Source organism: Octopus bimaculoides, chromosome 3, assembly GCF_046866305.1.
Source record: "Octopus bimaculoides isolate indiv1 chromosome 3, ASM4686630v1, whole genome shotgun sequence".
In the NCBI taxonomy this organism is placed as follows: domain Eukaryota; kingdom Metazoa; phylum Mollusca; class Cephalopoda; order Octopoda; family Octopodidae; genus Octopus; species Octopus bimaculoides.
The window spans coordinates 2,724,408-2,748,037 of NC_142930.1; the positions used below are offsets into that span (position 1 = coordinate 2,724,408).

At 36.8% G+C, this 23,630-nt stretch overlaps 1 protein-coding gene across 2 annotated transcripts; it reads right to left on the reverse strand.

The window, feature by feature from the left end:
• Window positions 1-5,003: 5,003 nt before the first annotated feature.
• Window positions 5,004-23,552, reverse strand: LOC106867343 (uncharacterized). 2 transcript variants are annotated; one of them, XM_014912191.3, is made up of 3 exons: window positions 23,310-23,552; window positions 17,769-17,965; window positions 5,004-15,103 (listed from the first exon to the last, which is right to left on the reverse strand). In XM_014912191.3, the coding sequence occupies exons 2-3, from the start codon at window positions 17,947-17,949 to the stop codon at window positions 13,980-13,982; spliced, it is 1,305 nt and encodes a 434-aa protein (XP_014767677.1). In that variant the 5' UTR covers window positions 17,950-17,965; window positions 23,310-23,552; the 3' UTR covers window positions 5,004-13,979. The 2 variants fall into 2 exon arrangements, with proteins under 2 accessions (XP_014767677.1, XP_014767678.1); XM_014912192.3 differs by lacking the exon at window positions 23,310-23,552 and adding an exon at window positions 21,969-22,185.
• Between the last annotated feature and the right edge of the window lie 78 nt (window positions 23,553-23,630).

Below are 23,630 nucleotides of genomic sequence, written 5' to 3' on the forward strand. Positions count from 1 at the left end.
CGAAGAAAAAAGAAATCCCCGGCCCCCGAAAAAACAGAAAAATGTTCCTCGATAAAAGTTGTAATAAAACATCAAAGAAGAAAAGGAAGAAGAGGAGGGGAGGAGGAGGAAGAGAAAGATGCGAACTAAGAACTGCCACCCTTGACAATTCGTTTGAGATATCTTCAGCAATTATTTCTTGCCTCCAATAAAATGGTAATTAAATATATTCTCATTCAAGTCTGATGGAGACAATTTCTTAAACGGAATCCGAAAAATTTCTTTTCAAACCTTCGTCTTTTAGTTTCAGGCCATTTAATTAATGTCACATCTTATGCGTTAATTAATGGATGTCTTATGAAATTCCCCGTCCCAAAAGTTCTAAAAATGTCCAACATTAGGAAAAGGAAAGTGTTTCACTCGGTAGCTTTGTTATTCTAATTGATTGATATTTATTGGTCAATAAATACTCCATCATTTCGTGAAAACGCTTTGAACCCATAACTTATTTAAGTTTCTATGAAATATTCAGAGAATGACAAAGAAGACATGGTGGTGGTGGTGGTGGTGGTGGGTGATCGGGTTGGGGATAGCGACAGCGGGTGGGGGTGGTGGTTCAACCGGATATTATGAAGATTCGGTACATTTTGACGTCATTAAATCCGAGTGTAACAATTACATACATCACGCACGCGCACACACACACACGTGACTGTATAGCGTCACAGCATCAGTAAAAGTTCCATTTGTCTTCTTAAACTTGATTTAAAATAATAAATTTATTTTAACAGTTATACATATCATCTCTCTCCCCCACCTCTCCCCATCTTTCTCCTATATATATATATATATATACCTGCGCGCGCACTCACGTGCATGTACGCACACCTCACGCGCACGCACACACACAGATGTACGCATCGCACGCGCGCACACATTTATTTGTGTGTAATGCTTGCACAGTATGTTCATGTCTCTCCCTACTTCACTCTTTTTGTCTGTCTATCTTCCCTCTCTTAGTCTCTCTCTCTCTCTCTCTAAGTCCCTGTCTCTCTCTGTCTATCTCTCTCACACACACACTCATGCTCTTCGTATGGAATGCAAATCTTGACCTTGTAGGGTTTCTACCGTCCAAGGGAGATAATTCTGGAATTTTCGCTTTTTTTTTTTCAATAAAATATTTTTAAAAACCAGAATGTTGTTTTCTGATTCTAACTTTAAAATTATATGAAAGATTAAAACAAAAAAGAAAAAAAGATTAAGATAATCTAAAAGTTTTAGGGGAAATTTTAAGAAAAATGTGCCGGAAAATACGATTAAAGTTCGTAAATTTCTCAGCACACAAATATTGATTACAAATTTTGGCACAACGCCAGCAATGTCGGAAGAGGAGGAGGGGTCGATTTTATCCACCCTAGTGCTCAACTGGTTCAATATCTGAATAAGTCGGTGAGCTGGCAGAATTATTAGCACGCCGGGCAAAATATTTAGCGCTATTTCGTCTGCCTTTACGTCCCGAGTTCAAATTCCACCGTGGTCGACTTTGCCTTTCATCCTCTTGGGGTCGATAAATTAAGTACCAGTTAAGCAATGGGGTCAATGTAATCGATTTAGCCCCTCCGTCGAAATTGCCGGCATTGTGTGAAAATTTAAAACCAATATTAATATCTGAATAGTTAGATAACTGTGGAACATTTTATTAAATACAGTATTCTATACAAGAACAATTCTTACTTTAAAATACAGTATATATATATATATATATATATATATATATATATATATATATATATATATACATGAAGAAATTATCTGATTCTTCTCATAATAGTCTTATTTCACTGAAAGCTAAGATTTCTAAAACATTTCTTTTACACTCCACGAACGCCTTTCAATGTTTTGTAGCAAATATGTAAGAATCCGAAGTAGCGTTCGGGATGGGAATTATAACATAATAATGTCAGTGACATATCACTCTTGTTAAGAAAGATTTTTGTTGGAAAATCAAATATTTCCTTACGTTTATTTATTTGTCTTGCAAGAATCTGATGCGAAATCATGTGTCGAAACAGATATTGTTATGTTTCGGGATGGTCGTGTTTTACCAATTAAACAGATGTGCTATTTATTTGATTTTCACTTTTAACTTCATCATTATTATTATTGATTTATCAGAGTTCTTTCGTCACACGTTCCCTGACCTCTGGAATGACTTCCTGTTTCTCCTTCCTTTTCTTATCCTTAAATTCAAATAAGTTACCTCCCTTGCATCAACGATAATTTTTTTTCTTAATAATTTACGAAAACATATTCTCCGAGACGCAACCACTACAAAAAAAAAACTCATTTCTTAACACAAAATAAGAAGCGTCTTCTCAAATTATGGGATTAAAAGATGAATTTTATTCCTTTCGAATACAAAATCTCATCATAAAACAACATAATTGTAGATAGAAAGCGGGGAAAATGTTTTGCTTTTATTTTCATCTTACGAAGTTATCTCCCCTGAATATATAATTAAAAAAACAAACCTTCCTTTTTCGAATTATTGCTATCATCTTATCGCTTATCTTTATACTTGTTTCTATCATTAGAATGCGGCCATACTGGGGCACCGCCTTGAAGAATTTATAGTCGAATGAATCGATCCCAGTATTTTCTTTTTGTAAAGTCCGACACTTATTCTATCGATCTCAGACGTTTTCGAATAAAATCAATGATAACCAGAAAGATAAATAGAATCGATGTTGGGTCGGTTGATTGTTATATTAAAAGGTAACCAAATAGTTGTAGAGGAAGGGGTGCCGTCTATTGAATTAGTTCAGAAGAAGCCTGCTGCTTATTTACACCGCAGTGAGCGACAGGAACTGTATTCCCAAGGGATAATGATGAAAGTAATCAGGGCAAGTTGTGAACTCCAGGAGGTCCATACCGCTTAATAATAATAATAATAATCCTTTCTGTTGAAGGAAGGTCTGAAATTTGGGGAAAGGCGACTAGTCGATTACATCGACCCCAATACGCAACTGGTACTTAAGTCATCGACCCTGAAAGGATGAAAGAGAAAGTTGACCTTGGCGGAATTTGAACTCAGAGCATGAAGACAGGAGAAATACCGCTAAGTATTTCGCCCGACGTGCTAACGATTCCGCCAAATCGCCGCCTTAATAATAATAATAATAATAATAATAATAATAATAATAATAATAATAATAATAATAATAATAATAATAATAATAATAATAATAATAATAATAATAATCTTTTCTACTCTAGGCATAGGGCCCGAAATCTTTGGGGAAGGGTCCAGTCGATTAGATCGACCCCAGTACGCAACTGGTACTTAATTTATCAACCCCGAAAGGATGAAAGGCAAAGCTGACCTCTGACGAATTTGAACTCAGAACGTAAAGTCAGACGAAACACCGCATTTCGCCCGGCGTGCAAACGATTCTGCAGGCTCGCCTTATTATAATTATTATTATTACTATTATCATTAATAATAATAATGATGATGATAATAATAATAAATCTTTATACTGAAGGCACAAGGTCTGAAATTGTGGGGGAGGGGACTAGTTGAGTACATCGAGCCAAGAATTTCACTGGTACTTATGTCATTGACCCTGAAAAGATGAAAAGCAAAGTCGACCTCAGCAGAATTTGAACTAAGAATGTAGCGATGGGCGAAACACTGCTAAGCATACTCTAGGCACAAGGTCTGAAGTTTTACGTAAGAAGGGACTGGTCCCTTCTTCTTCAATGAGAACCTTTCCCCACATAACAATGCTCCACATTCCCTGAACTTCACCCAGTCAAGTCTCGCTCTTGCTGTCACAGCTGCTTCACATCCACCCTTTCTCCCAAATAACAAAACCCTCTCACCGTTTCCACTGGTTCTTCCAGCCCTCCAGCTCCTTTCTCACATCTTCCACAAACGAACTTTCTTGCCAGTCTTGAGGGTCACCTTCTTTATTTCCGTACATCTACAATAAATCTATTTCTCACTCATCAGAACAAGGCCATCCACATACAGTATCGCCATTATCAATCCCTCTCTTGCACTCTCTGTCGCCACACCAACCACTATTGCTAACAACAATGGTGACAACACAGATCCCTGATGCACATGTTATTATACCTGGCTTTCATTTGCTCAGCCCAATTATTACATAAACCTTTGTGTGCCTCCTTCTTCCTAAGGGATTCAATATGGTACAACCCAATATATAGTCTTGATGTTGAAAGCCTGCAGATCAATGAACTTGCTCTCCTCTAGCAATAAACGTTTATTGAAAGGCCCAGCAAGAACAATAAGTGATAATTGTATTCAGAGAACGTCCAATGTTAGAAATTGCTCTATTACGTTATTTCATTATCTCTCTCTCTCTTTCTGAGTGAGAAGATGCAAATATAAGCATAGAACAGACAAATACCAGATTAGAGGTCAAACTAATCTAGATTATTTACATTTGACGGATATTTGTCCTCATCTTGTTTGTTGTTAACACGTTTCAGCTGATATACCCTCCAGCCTTCATCAGGTGTCTTGGGGAAATTTTGAACCTGGGTTCTCATTACTAAGGTATGTTATTATTATTATTATTATTATTATTATTATTATTATTCCAGTCTACCCCACCACCCACTCTGCTTGAATGGGGGAGGGATAGACTGGAAGGATAAGAAACTCTTGATACAGGGGACAGGAGTAGGTGTGTTGCTGAAGGTTACCCATTGAGAGAGAGAGGGAGAGAGGGAAATGTGAGCTCGTGGTGGAAGAGTTCAGAAATGACATCTTGATGATTCTCACACACACACACACACACACACACACACACACACACACACAAACACATATGATGACTAAAAAGAATTTACAAAATGAATCCAGACATTTTTTAACAATAAACTTATCTGCTAAGATAACTTCAATAGTAAATGTTAGTGTCTCTTTATTCCATTGCAAAACTCATTGACAATTAATTAATTAATTTACAAACAAATTTAAAGTAAATCGTCAACAAAGTAAACAAGCTTTTATTCAACTTCAAAAAATAAATAAATAAAGAAACATTTAAAAACATTTAAACATTCAACAAAGAAAAAAAATGGCATTAAGGATGTGACTGATGACAAACCATCAGATTACGTTTGATTCTTAAAAATACAAGCGGGAAATAGAAGTTGAATAAATCAATATAATTTATTAAAATATAAAACAAAAAAAAACAACAAAGTCTTATTCCATGTTAGTTCTTCATTGGCAGGTCTGTTGTTTCAGAATTTATAAAAATTTTATAAAAACAGAGAAGTACGAAAAGCTAACAAAAACGACATAACTTTGATATTAAACTAAAGCTCTAACCATAAAGCTGAAATAATCCTGAGACGTTATTACAATAGCTTTAACCTCTGGAGGTCAAAACATCATGTTTATTCACCATAAACTTGACACAAAGCGGGGAAATGTGGGGGTGGGGCAGGACTAGGAAACAAAATAAGTGTCTTCAAAATCAAGTTTGTAATAATTCTTTCTAATTTTGGTACAAGGTCAGTAAGTTTAGCGAAGGGCCCAAGTTGTTACCATTAATACCAGTGCTCAACTGGGACTTGTTTTGTGGACACCCCAAAAGGATTAAAACAAAAGCTGACCTTGGTATGATTTGAACTCAGAAAAGTAAAGAGCTGGAAGAACTGCTGTGAAGCACATTCGTCCAACACATCCACGATTCTGCCAGCTGACCACAGTAAATACGAGCAGTGGGGGGAGGGTTACGCTAACCCTGAATCTAAAAGAGCAAAAACATCCAGTTCGTTTCGCTTAATAAGGATAAATTTTCTATTGTTGAAATAATAAAACATCCGAAAATAAAATCTCGGTTTTTTTAATTTGTGAAAATTTTCATTTCAGTAACATTAAATCAATCCAGGCAAGATTTTTCAAAGCATTCTCACAGACGATAGATGTCATGGTTCATGATAAATGGCATTAAATTTGGGTTTTAATTCTTACGTAAAAAAAAAAAAAAAAAAAAAAAAAAAACAGAAAAACGGGGCAAATAAAGGTAATGTCATGGTTATGCATAAATTTTACCCACCCACCATTTCTGAAAGTAAACAATGACAAACTAAAAAAATTGGAATAAAATTGATAAATTCTTTACAAGATCTTATTTAACAAAATTATAAAGACAAAAAAAAACAATGTTGTCCTACTTAATTTTGGGAATTTAGTGAATATTTCAGAATGAGAAAAGAAAGAAATTGTAGAGAATCCATCACAAAAGCTTTAGAGGATACATTTGACTGATTGAATAATGAATATGAATTAATAGGGTTGAAGTTAATCATAGTCTTTAATCATTTCAACATTGATACAACAAGAACAGATAATACATTAGCTATAATTAATTCCATATTTTTAATTATAATTATAATCACAAAGCCAAAATATTAGTAAATTTAGAAAATAGATATGTGTGCTTAAAATTCACCCCAAATCTGTTTAAACTAACTTTCGAAAGGCCTCTGCATAGTAAAATGCATTTTAAAAAATATAGCTTCATAAAGATATTCTGGAGAAATATATTTTATAAATTTACCTAAATTATAAAGTTAATGATATGCATTGGTGTATACATTTACACACACACACACACACATACCAGGGATGTGCCACCTGGATAGGCAAGGTAGGCAGTGCCTACCCTGAATAAAATAGATCAATAACAACATTTTCCTTTTATGACGAAATATTCACCTAATTCAATAAAATTATGAAGGTTACTCTGATTACTCTGCATAAAATGCAAAATATTAAATTTTTTTGGTAGATTAGGGAGGCATAATTCACCCCTGCCTTTCAATCTCAGTATCTAAGCTACGCATAGAACTGCTGTGGTACACACACTATAAAGGCAGAAATAAATCTGTCTTCAACTCAGTCGTGCGCCTGGGTTTCGCATATTTTTTGTGTGTTTTACTACATAAAGGCCTATCAACTGCCTACCCTGAGTAATTACTGACAACACGTGCCTGATATATATATATATATATATATATCTATATCTATATATATGTATGCATGTAGGTAGGTATGTATCACAGTATATCTGATGGAGTGGTCATCTGGTCAGGATGAAAGATTCAAGGATGCCAAAACAATTCTTTTATCGAGAGTTAGCTAAAGGAGAACGACCTCCACCAAACCAAAAAAGAGATATAAAGACTTGCTGAAGGCTTCCTTGAGAGATGCCAACATCTCTCCTAACACGTGGGAAGGCATAGCTACTGACCATGGCAGGTGGAGAAGGATTGTGCATGAGGGGACAACTATTTTTGAGAAATCACGAATTGCACATGAGAAATTAAGGAGGGATGTCAGGCAGTGCCTTGTTGTTGCACTTCCAAATGGTAAGGGTCTTCCTATGACACTGACATGCAGTGTCTGTGCAAGACCCTGCCTCAGTAAAACTGGACTCATGAGTCATCTTCGTAGTCATAAAGCAAGACCGATGATTGACCACCAGGCCGCTGGTGATGATGCTACACACCACACTAATCCTGTCTGTCGGGCATGTGCAAGGGAGTGTGATTCAGCCGGAGGACTTAAACGACACGCAAAGGTACATGGAGCCCAATTACAACAACAGCCAGCTATTGCCAGTAAAGGTTTTCGATGCCAACTCTGTGCAAGACATTGTAGATCTTTGGCTGGGCTAAAAAGTCACATTCGATCACAGCACCGTTAAGTTAAGCTTTGTGCAATGGCCATACTTGATAACGAGGGGACAGCCATCATCACAGTATATCATGGTGTATTGACCAGACTATCAGATGCTGTTGTACCTCACTGGTCACAATGTGCTTCACATAGGTTTTAGCTCTTCAATGATGCCATCCTGCTGGCTGCTGGGTGACCAGGCCGATACCCCCCACACCCCTGATCGGAAGGCTATTCTGTCGCAGGGTGACCCTTTTACAGATGAGTGGACTGCAGCAATGGGGAATGAAGTGTTTTGCTCAAAAACACAATGTGTTGCTTGGTGTGAAAATCGAACCCATGACCTAGAAATCATGAGTACAACACTCTAACCAATAGGCCATCACACACACACACACACATATACATATATATACACTTTTACTAGTTTCAGCCATGTGGCTGTGGTCATACTGGAGCACCACCATGGTCTTTCTGACTTCTTCAGGCTGCATGTTTCATTTCACCACTTCAGTGTGGGCCTTTTTACCAGCTGTTGGTACATCTGATGTATAACTGAGTTTGGTTCCGCAGCCCTCGTTTGTACCTCATGTCGAGCTGTTGGTTCATCCGGCATTGTGGAGAGGAGGATGTCTAATTCCTTTTTGAAGACAACTATTTCCACCCTAACCAAATATCTTAATTTTTGTGGCAGGGCATTGAAAAGCTGTGGGCTTTTGAACCCTAGACTATTGCAATACCTGGTCCTGAATTCAGATGGAGTAGATGGTACCTTTGGTACAATGCAATGGCAGCCAGTTCTGGCATTTGTATAACACTCAATGCCAAAGTTAGGTACTGGCCCTTCTAGGATTTTCCATATCTATATTACTGCGTATCTGTCACGCCTTCACTCCAAGGAGTAGAGCTGTAGTTTTCTCAGCCTGTCCCTGTAGCCCATCCACTGCACTGTTTCAATCTTTTTAGTGTAATGGCATTGGACAGATTCAAGCTCCGCTGTTAGTTTGGCACTATGTGGTGACCATAACTGGGAAAAGTAGTCCAGTAGTCCTCTGCTCTGCATCCACCTTTGTGGACGGGGCGTATAATGCCTTCTTTCAGCTTTTTAGGAAGTATACCACTTGCAAGCAAACTTTGGAAAAGTATCTGAAGTGGTTTCACTAAAGCCTGCTTACATGACTTTCAGAGAATAGCTGGGAAGCCATCACGACCAGTAGTGGAGCAGGAGCTCATTTCATCTATGGCTACTGTTACATCTGTTTCCTCAATGTTGATGCAATTGATGGCTGGCGCCTCCTTTTTTAGAGCTGCAATATCAAAGAATTCAGTCAGATTTTGTTATCTCCATGTGTCCAAAGGGGGAAGTGAAGACACTTTTAAATTGTTCGCTGAGTCTGCTGTCAGTGAGTCATTTGCTTGGAACAATGGTCCTATTTTATATTCTATCCTGGCTGTTTCTTCCTTTGCAAATTTACAGAAGAAAGCTTTGGCATTTGTTTTTATGCTTTCCACAGCTCTCTTCTCAGTCTCTGCTCTTGCCAGCTTTTCTCTCAGAGCACTTACACTCGGTCGTGTATGCACACTGACATTATACATCCAGCAGAGCATACTAGCTTCATTCCTTGCAAGCGTACGCATGTCCTCAGCAGTCATGGCCCATGTTTCACTGCCATGTAGCATGGCTGTTCATACACATGCATCATACAGTCTACCTTTTATATATATATATATATATATATATATATATATATATATATATATATATATATATATATATATATATATATATACATACATATATACATATCTGCTGGTGACAAAGGGCCTCTCGCTCAGAGTAAAAGGTAGACTGCATGATGCATGTGTACGAACAACCATGCTACATGGCAATACACACACATATATAAAAATGTCAGTTTGTTATTCCACAGAGAAGATTGAGAAGCAATGAAGTTTTGCTCATTGAACTTTCTTCATTAATCAATTAGCCCTATTAATGATATTAGCCCTTTGGCAATGAAGAAATGGGAGTCCCAACATTCCTGCTTTGCCAACAGTTTAGCATGAAATTTCTTGCTAACACATTCCAATATTCCCCTCACAGACACTAACAGCCATTGCAAAACAGAGTTGGATAGTTCTGTGACACATTGCACATCTATCTTGGACTCCTTCAGTTTCCTTCTTCTCGTCACACATATTATGTTCATCCCAGACACTGCAATATCTGCATTGATTATTTCTACTTCCCAGAATATCAGATCCCTGGAATTAACTCCTGGCCCATCTTTTCCATACAGCTGTCAACATCCAAAAGCTTGAGAGAAATATTAACTTTATCAACCTCTCCAGTTCTGGGGCATCTAACTATTGGTGCTTGATAGCAGTCTAAATGAAGTCAAACAGCTACACGCATTCATGCACACACACACACATGTACATATATACATACACATACGTCTCTCTCTCTCTCTCTCTCTCTCTACACACACACATACATCTATCTCTTCTCCTCTTTACACACATACACATCTCTCTCTCTAAACACACACACATCATATATATATATATATATATATATATATATATATATATATAAAACAAATAAATCAATGAGATTGAGTTAACAATTAAGGATTTAGGTTAGAAGGAATCATTAACAAGATCCTGTTTGTAATAATCCAAATTAGATCTGGTTTGAAACAACAACAACAACAACAACAACAACAAATGATAATAACAATAATAATAATGGTCTCAAATTTTGCCACAAGGGTAGCAATTTTTAGGAAGGGGGATGAGTTGATTATATTGACCCCCCAGTGTTCGACTGGTACTTATTTGATTGACCCCCAAAAGGATGAAAGGTAAAGTCGACCTTGGTGGAATTTGAACTCAAAACGTAGCTATGGGTGAAATACTGCTAAGCATTTCGTCCAGCGTGCTAACGATTCTGCCAGCTCGCTGCCATAATAATAATAATAATAATAATAATAATAATAATAATATAAATGATGATGTAAAAATTGTTTCAAATTTAGGCACAATCCAGTAATTTTGAGGGGAAGGTGCAAGTTGATTAAATCGAGTTCAGGACTTGATTGATACTTTATTTGATTGACCTTGAAAGGATGAAAGGCAAAGTCAACCTTGGCAAAATTTGAAGTCAGAACATAAAGCGCCAGAAGAAATACCGCTAGGTTTGGTGTGCAAACGATTCTGATGTCTCAAAGAGAGATTTGATATGTCAGCATACAAGAAGCCTTTACACAGAGATATGTAATAAGGTATCCATCAATGGGTGATCAGCCCTATTAACTTTAGGAGAGTTTCTTTCCTAAAGAACTCAACACTGCAATTCAACAGAACACCAGTGCTCCCACCACTGGTGACAGTAAATTATGTCTCTCCTCGGTGTACGTTTACAGATAAATGTTTAAAACTATTGAAATTTAAGTGGTTTTTGTAATTTGGACAAAGTGTCATGCCAAGGATGGAAATACAGAGATTTGAACCTTCAGACATCAAGTCAATTTGGAATATTGTATCAGTCAGTCCTGCAGAATTTGAAAACAGAACTGGAAAATGTCAAAATAATTTATTCCACTGATTTCCAAGTTGTCCCCTATACTGCTGTCCAATATGGCCCCAAATAAATTCAGGGTGGACGGAATTAATCAAAATAACTCTTACCATTATCTTTTACTTGTTTCAGTCATTGAACTGTGGCCATGCTTCCGCAGAGTTTCTGCAAGCCAAATTCACTTGCAAAGCATTAGTTGGCCCAAGGCTATAGTAGAAGGTGGTGCATAGTGGGACTGAACCCAAGACCATGTGGATACAAAGAGATCTTCTTAATCACATAGCCAGATCTGCATCAACTGCATTTTATTTTACTGACATACTCATCTGTCAACAAACGCAAAGATGTGATGTCTACAGAATCCAGAACAGGCAGGGTCTAACTTAACTTTATCTGCACTTTTCGGGATATCAACAACAAATTAGCAAAACTCATTGATTCTGTAGCAGAAGTTCAGCCACAATTTACAAGAAAGAATGAATTAAAGACTTGGTAAATGGTTCAATGACAAGTTCCAGTTCTTCTACAACAAATATTGCATTGTGAAATTGAGCAAAGCAGATAAACTATAGTTTAAGACAAGACTACAGGTACCGGGATGTCAGTGAGGTCAGTTGTAGAGGGAGACTAGGGTCTTGTCCAGTGTGATTGTGACATCTCATCAATTTGGTTGATATGAGAAATGAAAGACAACTTTAGGATCTGTTTGAGATGAGAGAAGGAATCAGAATTTCATTGCAATTTTCCAGACAATTCCATGATGCTTGAAATTGTGTGTGTGTATGTGTGTGTGTGTGTGAGTGAGTGTAGCAACTGCCATTAAAAACATAGACTAGGGTCTGTACTCATCCATTCCACCCACAGGTGAGCACAAATGTGGGTTCATAACCCAGGTTAGGAGGGTCGTGTTATGTATGAAATTAATGTATTCAACATGATTTCTGAGGTCATTAATAAATAAATAAATTATGTATAAAAGAGAAATGGAAAAAAAAATACTCAAAAGTTGGGGAAAAAGAAATGAAATAAATTGTTTCCTACAAAAGTGTGAAACCTGAGATTTTTATGAGAAAACCAAAACAACATTCATACTTTTTATAAAGATGTGCTTTTGGATGGTAGAAAAATATTCACAGTTATAATATAATATTTATGCTGTAACAATGTGTAATGGGGTTAGTGATCAGAGATCAAGAAATTAGTTAATTAAAAGCACAGAATAAATTAATTGGTGGGGTTAATGGTAAAAATGTTTAAAAGCTTTCCTCAACAAGAAAATACTGATTGATAGATAAATATAGAAATGAATCCATTTTTGAAAAGATACATCTGTGCTAAATTGAAAATCTCTTTGTCCAATTCTGTGAAAATAGATTTGTTTATAAATTTATAAATATATAAATAAATGTAATTTGGTTAATAAACAACCATGTGTTAAAACAATCTATAATGATGTATTACAATAATTCTTGGTTGATAAAAATATTTATGTATATAAATATATAAATCTATTTTAATTTTCTTAAAATGCATTTATTTATAAATAAATGTTTTGGGGGCAAAAGAATTGATGAGAAAGCCTATGTTAAAATAATGATTGAAACTGCTGTCAAAAACATGCTTAGTTATTGATTTATAAATAAACATATTTTCAACAGAAATAACCAATCTGTACTAATTCTGTCAAAATATATTTATTTTGGAAAAAAACTGAAAATTTTCTTCATAAACTAGAATCTGTGAAAGGAAAAAAGAAAAAAAGGCATAGAAGAGAAAGAAAAAGAAGAAAAAAGGAGGGAGATATCAAAGAGAAATGAAATTTTTTTAAAAACTGACATTGAAATTCTAAGTTTGGTTCAATAAATAAATATAAAATTTGAATTGAGAGAAAAATTTCATTGTTTTTTGTTTTCAAAAACTGAATTCCAATTACAGTAGTTTTGAATTCTTTGGATTTGATCCTCGCAATTCTAGTTCAATATTATCAATATGGAACTTCAGATCAAAGTGAAAAACTACAAGAAAATCTCCAAAGAAACTGTATTGAAAAGTGAAGTTAGTTAGAACTAATTTCCTCTATTATGTTATATTTTAAAAATTGAACATTTAAAGCTGGGAATTCTATAAAAGTGTGATATCATAGCATTTTACACAATATCTCTATTATTTGATAAATATAATATTATATTTAATATCCATAATATTACATAGTGGTGGATATATGAAATTCACCTATTCCTCTGCAGATTGAAAACAATGATGAATCCTTAATTGATTTTTGACCCTTATTCGAGTCTCATCAGGATCCTGCATCACTTGACCGATCCCAGAGAAAGAAGTGACCCAATCTATTTAGACACACATCAAACCTAGCATCTCCAAAGAGCTGGGACGACTAATCTGCATAGCATAAGCGCTTAACACTTTAATACATATACATGTATGTATATACATATACATATATACATGTATGCTTATTTATCTAACTATCTATATGCAGGTATATATATATATATATATATATATACACACACACAGGTGTATATATTAATATATATACACACACACACACATATATATATACATATATATATGTGCATGTGTATATATATATATTATATATATATACCCAAAATTCTAAAACTACATCCAGAAACAAACAGAATAATAGTGTAAAAAATTTGAAATAAGTTAATAAACTTGCTGGAGAAAATCTTTCATGGCATTTGGCAGCGGCAGTTTTTGAATAGCGGCAGAGATACATCCTGTAAATGAAAGATAGCGCCTGATTGCCACTTTACAGGCAAAGATCAAGCGCTGTTGTAACTGGAATTGCTCCAACAGCCAAGTAATAATTTCAGTGTTTTCTCCCGATTCGGAACACAATGTCGCAGACTGGATCCATCCAGGATCTATTGGACTCCCAACAGACACCAGACTCTTCATAACATTCTGTTCTTTGCAGAGATCAAGTGGAGTTAGTCCTTCATAGTTGCACAGACGTACACTGGCACCAGCATCAATCAAGCAGTGAATGATGTCGATGTTGCTACCACGGAATTTTACACAGAGATTCTGGAAACTGAGGGTGGGGATTCTTCGTTTTCTCTTGTACAAATCTTCAGAAGTGGACAATACAACAAAGACTTTCTCACGCCGGAAACGTGAGCATGCTAAGTGCATGATACCATCTCCACCATAATCAAGAAGATGGACATTGGCTCGGCGTGACAACAACAACTGTACCATTTCTATGTGATTGTACATCACAGCACCAAATAATGGACTCCAACCATATTTGTCTTGATGGTCAATATTGGATCCAAGTCTGATGAGGGCGTCGGCGATGTCAAGTAAATTCCGTTCTGCAGCAAAATGAAGAGCTATTCTGTTGACAAAATCTTCATGGTTTAAATTGGCGCCATATGAAATGAGTAACTTAGTAATTTCTGAATTTCCATAAATAGCAGAATAAGTGAGAGGTGTCATACCATTACCATCTTGGGCTTCTATAACAGCGCCATAAACCAGAAGCTTCAGTACAATATTATACATGTTTTTAAAGACAGCAGTATGAAGAGGATGACGAAACCAAGCGTTTCGTTCAGCTTTATTGGTGTTGGCACCAGAAGAAATTAAAAAACTTGCAATATGTTCTTGGCCCTGTTCCATTGCATGAATTAATGGTGTTTTTACTAACAGAATGATGCAGTCAATATTTACTCCATTATTCACCAGTTTTTGAACTTGTACCAAATTGCCAGATTCTATGGCACCGACCAGGTGAAACTGCATTTCTTTTTGCTTGCATTTAGCTGAAACATAAAAATACCAACATGTTATTTAAACGTACACCATTATCAAATCAGACCAGTAAAATCATACAGACATAAAGGAAAACATACAAGGCAAAAATAGCATGGCTGTGGGGTAAGAAGTATGCTTTCCAGCCATGTGGTTTGGGGTTCAGTCCCACTGCATGGCACACTCAAGCAAGTGTCATTTACTATAGCCTTGGGCTGACTGAAGCTTTGAGAGTGGGTTTGGCAGATGGAAACTGAATGATGCCTGTCATCATCATCATCATCATCATCATCATCATCATCGTTTAACGTCCGCTTTCCATGCTAGCATGGGTTGGACGATTTGACTGAGGACTGGTGAAACCGGATGGCAACACCAGGCTCCAGTCTGATTTGGCAGAGTTTCTACAGCTGGATGCCCTTCCTAACGCCAACCACTCAGAGAGTGTAGTGGGTGCTTTTACGTGTCACCTGCACGAAAACGGCCACGCTCGAAATGGTGTCTTTTATGTGCCACCCGCACAAGCCAGTCCAGGGGCACTGGCAACGATCTCGCTCGAAAATCCTACAGGAGCCAGTCAGGCAGTACTGGCAACGGCCACGCTCAAAATGGTCGTATATATATATATATATATATATATATATATATATATTTCTTTTATTTATTTCAGTCATTTGACTGTTGCCATGCTGGAGCACCGCCTTTAGTCGGGCAAATTGACACCAAGAATTATTCTTTGTAAGCCTAGTACTTATATCAGCCTCCTCTGCCGAACTGCTAAGTTACGGGGACGTAAACACACCAACATTGGTTGTCAAGCGATGGTGGGGACACACACACACAAATACACACATACATATATATACACACACATATATATATATATATATATATATATATATATATATATATATATATATATATATATATATATATATGATGGGCTTCTTTCAGTTTCCGTCTACAAAATCCACGGGATTATTATTTGTATGGACTTAAAGATTGGTCGCTATTTAGTATATAATTTAGTTATTGTAGGTTAACTGTTAATACCGATACAGATGTACGTGGATTAATGTGTTTCTTTGTTGTAGTTTAATTTTAAAGTTAGTGTTTAATCCTGCCTATATTTAGATTGAATATTGTTGTATATAGGGTAAATGTGTTTGATAGTTGCTTTGTTTTTTGGTATGTTTGTTCCCAAACAACACTTCTTTTAGTGCTGTTGACACCACCAGATTGAATGGTACTGTCCAGGTGTCGAAACCATAATGATATCTGTGGGGCAGCTGATGATGGAGGTATGTTGAATTGTTGGTATGGCTGTTTTTGTATATGTGGAATAGTATTATGACACATCCTTTTGATACGTATATATATATATATATATATATATATATATATATATATATATGCATGTGTGTCTTTGTGTCTATACTTGTCACCCACTACTACTTGATAACTGGTGTTGTTGTGTTTACAACCCTGTAACTTAGTGGTTCAGCAAAAGAAACCAATATAATAAGGGCTAGACTTGAAAAAGAATACTGCTCGAGTAGTATAATCCTCCTCCTCCTCCTTTTCATTATCATCATCATTCTAACATCTGCTTTTCCATGCTTGCATGAGTCAGATGGAATTTGTTGTGGCAGATTTTCTACAACTGGATGCCCTTCCTGTCACCAATCCTTACCTGTCTCCAAGCAAGATTATATTTCTCCATGGCCAGACATGTTTTTCACACAAAATTGTAAATGAATGACACTGCTTGTATAACAGTGGCATTCATTTACAACCATCACACAATGTCAAGACAAGGATACACACACACGATGGGCTTCTTTCAGTTTCTGTCTACCAAATCCACTCACAAGGCTTTGGTTGCCTGGGGCTATAGCAGAAGGCACTTGCTCAAAGTGCCACACAGCAGGATTGAATCCGAAACCATGTGGTTCTGAAGCAAGTTTCTCAACCATACAGCCAAGCCAATAGTAATTAAGAAAAAGAAGCTAATGATAAAGTTAAAGCTAAAACAATAATGAATTATGATGACTTATAAAGCAAGGTTAATGATACAAAAGATTGATGATTAAAATTAAAATTTAGGATCATTCAAACCATTTAAATATTTAGAAAATTGATGACTAATAGAAATTTGGTGAAAAAAAAACTTCCTAAAATAATGATGTCATATTTTAGAACAAGGCTACGAAAGATGTAGGCAACAGAATATTAAATTCCAGTAAAATGCTGTAATACATTGAGCCCCGAGAAGATAGAAGACTATGTCTATCTCAAGGAGAATTTGAAACCAAACCTAAGAGAGACGAGATGAAATATAGTAAGACATTTATTTAATCTGTGGAGCCCATGGCTTAGTGGTTAGGGTGCTGAACTCATGATTGTAAGATTGTGGTTTCAATTCTAGGGCTGAGTGATGCATTGTCTTCTTGAGTAAGACACTTCACTCCACATTGCTCCGGTCCACTCAGCTGGTCAGAATGAGGAACCCTGTGATGGACCAGTGTCCTGTCCAGGGAGGAACATGTATATACGTTAGGCAAACTGGGAATCTGACCCTAGGCTCCTTCCAGAGTGATGTGGCCCAACCATTTATCTAGTCTGGTTCCTTCTCAATTTAACCAATATAATTAACAATTAATTAAGTGAACTTACAAGAATGGGTTTTAAAACAGGAAACTTTAGGTTTCGAGGACGTGTCCTGGTTGTTGTCACCATCACTGATGCTGGAGAATGAGGGAGAACACTGCACTTGGTTACCATTGTAGTAAGATGCGGGGAGTGGTGGTGGTGGTGGCGGTGGAGGCTGAGGTATCATAGAATACGGGTTTGCCATTTCAATTCTTTAGTATCTGCAGAAAAAAGCGAAAAAATGAAGTACAAAATTAAACAAACTCTTTTACTTGTTTCAGTCATTTGACTGCGGCCATGCTGGAGCACCGCCTTTAGTCGAGCAAATCGACCCCAGGGCTTATTCTTTGTAAGCCTAGTACTTATTCTATCAGTCTCTTTTGCCGAACCGCTAAGTTACGGGGACGTAAACACACCAGCATCGTTTGTCAAGCAATGTTAAGGGGACAAACGTAGACACACAAACATATATATATACACACACACACACACACACACGCATATATATATATACGACGGGCTTCTTTCAGTCTCCGTCTACCAAATCCACTCACAAGGCTTTGGTCGGCCCGAGGCTACCGTAGAAGACACTTGCCCAAGGTGTCACGCAGTGGGACTGAACCCGGAACCATGTGGTTCATAAGCAAGCTTCTTTATTTCATAAATATTTGCTATAAAGGCATTACAAAGAGGGGACGAACACCACACAGCCACTCCTTCGCCTAAACATATATTAAAATAAAACAATTTTGAAAATAATTCTTCAGGTCTGTCGTTAAGGTGTTCCCAATGTTGCCTGTCTTTGAAACAACACAGACATACATTCTAATAAGTCCTGGGGGCGATTTGCTCGACTAAAAGCGGTGCTCCAGCATGGCCGCAGTCAAATGACTGAAACATCTAAGAGAGTAAACAAACGTGGTGCTTTGAAGTTAAGGCCACTTGTATCTCTGATAAAAAAATAACTTAGAAAGCTATACAAGAGTCGTCTCCCCTATCAAGTCATCGGAGTTAACAGAAAGCAATACATTTGGTTTGGTTCGCACGATTGGAATCTAACCAAAATGAACAGCTGCCTGGTTCTTTACGACGCCTTCAGTTTTATGCTTGTCCTCAATATTCCTTTATTTTAACTACGAATAAAGAAAACCTGAAAACAGAAGAATATGAGAGTATCCCATTCGCGAGAAAGTGGCTGAAATATTTCAACAATTTCTTTCGTTTCTTCAACTCATGAGGAATTTAAATAATTGAAATCTTGAAATGCATTTCTCCAAGAATATAGGGGGCGCTTGTTCAGAAAAGAGAGAGGGAGGGGGTTCTGAACACGCACCAGAATATATTTTGTCACAAAGTTTTCTTTTAAGTTTTACTAATTCAGGTACGGCCATGGCTGTGTGGTAAAGAATCCCGCTTTGCAACCGCATGGTTCTGGGTTCAGGACCAAAAGTACATAAGTGTCATCGGGGCAGATTGCTCCCTTCTCCCACTAGCCACGCTACTGGAAGAGAACCTTCGGCAAATGTCTTCTGCTATAATTCCGGGTCAGCCAATGCCTTGTAAGGTAATTTGTTAGATGGAAACTGTGATACACACACTTATATTAAAACTTACATATATATATATATATAAGTTTTAATTCATTTTCTTTCTTTTGCCAGCCTATAATGTGGTGTATTTTTCTTGGAGAACTTATAGAGGTAATAGTGTCTTTTGACATCTTTTTTCAGTGCGTGGTGAGGCACAAGCCAAGCCTTTGTTATAATTATGCATATATTTATATATATATATATATATATATATATATATATATATATATATATACATATATATCATCATCATCATTATCATCACCCTTTAACGTCCGTCTTCCATGATGGCATGGGTTGGACGGTTTGACTGGGGACTGGCAAGTCAGGAGGCCGTTCCAGGCTCCAATCTGATGTGGTAATGTTTCTACAACTGGATGTCCTTCCTAACGCCAACCATTTCGAGAGTGTAGTGGGTGCTTTTTATATATATATTCTCTCTCTCTCTGGCTGGGTAACCATGTACCTCCTCTACAGCAAGACACGGTTTCTGTCTCTCTCTGTCACACTCTAACCCAGTGCTTCTCAACCAGGGTCCCTTATAAGATTTTGTTGTTGAAATTTATCTGCAATAAATTGCTTATACTTCTACAAAACACAAAATATTTTCATCTTTTATACAATTTCTTAGACTATTCAATTTTAAAAACAGAATCTTTTTTTTAAACATTGAATGGCTCTGAGGATCCACAGGAGTAAAACAGGAATCAAAGGGGTCTGTAGATGAAAAATGGTTGAGAATCATTGCACTAATCATTCATCATCTGACTGAAGATCACCTGCCCCCACCCCTCTCATAGTTCCTTGTCTTGCAAGTTGCTTGGTGATGCCAGTGCTGGTGCCACTTAAAAACCATCCAGTCCACATTGTGAAGTGGTTGGCATTTGGAAGGGCACCCAGGTGTAAAAACCTTGCCAAAACTGACCTCGCCCGTGTTTGTGCCATGTAAAAAGCACTTAATCCATTCTGCAGGGTGGTTGGTGTTAGGAAGGGCATCCAGCCATAAAAAACCACGTCAAAACAGACACAGAAGTATGGTGCAGTCTTCTGCTAGGCCAACTTCTGTCAAACTGTCCAACCCAGGCCAATGTGGAAGGAGGCCGTTAAACAATGATGATGATGATGATGATGATATATATATATACATATATATATATATATATATATATATATATATATGATGGGCTTCTTTCAGTTTGTCTACAAAATCCACTCACAAGACTTTGGTCAGCCTGAGGCTATTATAGAAGACACTCAAGGTACCATGCAGTGGGACTGAACCCTGAACCATGTGGCTGGGAAGCAAGCTTCTTACCATACACCCACGCTTGTGCTTGTGGACATGCATGACACTCAGAACCAAACAATGTGTATATTCATTATTAACCCATAAAGCTCTGGGGTTTGCACTTACATAACTCGGACTGCTGAGCACATTTTATGAAAATGAGACTAACATGCACACATAAAAAACAAAAAAAATAGTCAAAATATCTTCTTAGTATATAATGGTGGCAAGCTTTTATATCATCTGAAAAGTCATTAGTCGAACTATTAGTCCTCTTGGATTTTAGGGGGTATCGGAGCGTTTGAGTGACATTAAGACCCCGACAAACACCCATAAATTAAATTCAGGGAGATTCAGTGTGACAAGGCTGGCCCTTTGAAATATAGGTACTGCTCATTTTTGCCAGCTGAGTGAACTGGAGCAACATGAAATAAAGTGTCTTGCTCAAGGACACAACACGTCGCCTGGAAATGAACTCACAACCTTACGATTTTGAGCCGAATGCCCTAATCACTAAGCCATGCGCCTTCAGAGACACCGTGGAGTGGGGGTGGGGTTAGTCAGTTTGATAGGCTTCAGTATTTGACTGCTTCTTATCTCATTGACATCAAAACAGTGAAATCGAAATTTAGCCTTGGCGGGATGCAAAATTTTTTTCCCACGAGAGTTCCGGACCCCAGTTATGAACTCATTTGCATACAGCCAATCAGAGCTCAACTATCAAACTAATTCATGAGCGTATAACAAAATGATGGGCAGTAAGATGAGGTCATTTGGGTAAGGAATGACCATGCTTCTTTTCTCTTTTAAGAATGCTTGTTGTTCTTGTTCTTGTTTCAACCATGGCTACCTCTGCGTAGTTATTTGTGTTGTTGTTTACTTTGTAAAACAGTAAAGCGAGAGGGTTTCTACCACATCACCCTCTACCCACATTTTCCCTATCCATACCTTTGCCATATGGGGCCCTTACAAAATCCGATAATAGGTATATAGAAGCAAATCTATTTAATTACTTGTCTCCTTCCAAAATCAGGCATCACTTGGCGATCAGTCGACTTACAACATCGTTCTTCGTCTTGAGTTTACTTGGTAGAGTGTGTTTGTTCACTTGACAACAAGGTCAAGGTGAGCTCTGATTGGCTGTATGCAAATGAATTCATTACTGGGTCCGGAACTCTTGTGGGAAAAAAAAAATTTCGCTGACGGGATTTGAGCTTCAGAATATTTTGCAAAGCATCTGTTGAGGTATTTTACTGATTCCATTAAAGACAGCAGCAGTGCAACTGAAATAAAAGTTTAATGCAGAACATGCTTCTATGTAAACCAATGTGTTTTGTAATAAATTACCTCCTGTTTGTTTTTCCACATTGAGCTCACTCACTGGTCACGGAGAGCCTTATGAAGGTTAGGGGCACAACACCTACCTCGACGATGAGTGAGAGAGAGAGAGAGAGAGAGAGAGAGCGTGGGTGGTGTAGCAAGAGAGTGTACCACCAGCCTTTGAGTTTGCGCAGCTCACCGTCCCTTGTAAAAGCTTATACAGCAGGACCAAAAGTACATAAGTGTCATCGGGGCAGATTGCTCCCTTCTCCCACTAGCCACGCTACTGGAAGAGAGAGAGAGGGGGGGAGAGAGAGAGGGGGGAGAGAAAAGGGAGAGAGGGGGGAGAGAAAAGGGGGAGAGAGGGAGAGAGAGAGGGAGAGGGAGGGAGAGTCTCGTCAGTTTTTTTTTCTTGTAAACATCTTTTAATTGTTCTTTTCCACAATAACTTGTCATTTATAGGCCTATCAACTTTTTACAAATATTAAGCAGAAACTCCATTCGTTGATGTTGGTAATTTGGGTGTCACTAATTTATTTATTCATTTCGATAGGATTTTGAGAAAGTCGTTAGAGTAAGAGGTAAACTCTTAGCGAGAGAGTTTCGATTTCAGGTGAAAGCCATCTTTTCAATTACGTCACTTGCATACACTTCGGGAAACAAAAAAAAACAAAAAAACTTGGGATTTCGTCCACTCCGAAAAATACTGGATTTAGGGCCGGGACATAAAATTTATTAAGTAAATACAAATAAAATGATGTAACATCGAATCCTGATCTTCGTATTTTTAAGTTCGAATTATGTGAAAGTTAAACTCGAAATATCTGTTTTCAGCACGCAATAAAATAAACATTTAATTATCAAATACTAAATCATCGATGTATAGAAGCAGGTACACACATAGATACATTATTAATACTGTTGGAATATACAGTTTGGGGTCATTTGCTCTGACCTCAAAATACAGGTATTGGCATTTCTGTTTACCAAATATAAAGTGTTTTGACTAAATATTTATTTAAGTTGCCAGTTAAAATGAATACAACAAGAATAAATCTGACAACGATCTAATCAATAGAACAGCAGCAGACGGACATTAACAAGGATAAATCAATTATAATGAAAGTGAAACGAACTGATTTTGTATTCCGTCTATCATAGAAGACGAGAAGGGGATACATACATACATTTATATATATATATATATATATATATATATATATATATATATATATATATATATATATATATATATGTGTGTGTGTGTGTGTGTATGCACTGAGATCGTTTAGAAATAAGGGTTGAAAATAGCGATACAAAAAAAAAAAGACAGATGAGAAAAAATATATAAAAAGAGAAAGTTCTTACCTGGACATTAAAAAATAAATGAAGTTGAGATAGAAAGATTCATATTTCCAACACAGTAATTCGATTCTATTAAATATAATTGATCGTTAATAAAATGACAATCTGTGCTTTTCTTCAACAAATTGGTTTAAAAATTACAAAATATTAAAAACTATTTTCATGGCTCTACACGGTGTAAGGTGACACTTGAAATACTCCACTAGGTCAGGGACAGAATTTAACGTAAATAATTTCCACTTTATTTATTTAAAAATATCATTCAGAGGACTTTTAAATAATAAAATAAAATATATATTACGATTTTTATAGATTTTAATTCTA

Coding starts and splice junctions, on each gene's coding strand:
- LOC106867343 (XM_014912191.3), bottom strand. CDS start 17,949: ATGGCAAACCCGTATTCTATGATACCTCAGCCTCCACCGCCACCACCA. Junction 15,104..17,768: donor CTGTTTTAAAACCCATTCTT/GTAAGTTCACTT, acceptor TTTATGTTTCAG/CTAAATGCAAGCAAAAAGAA.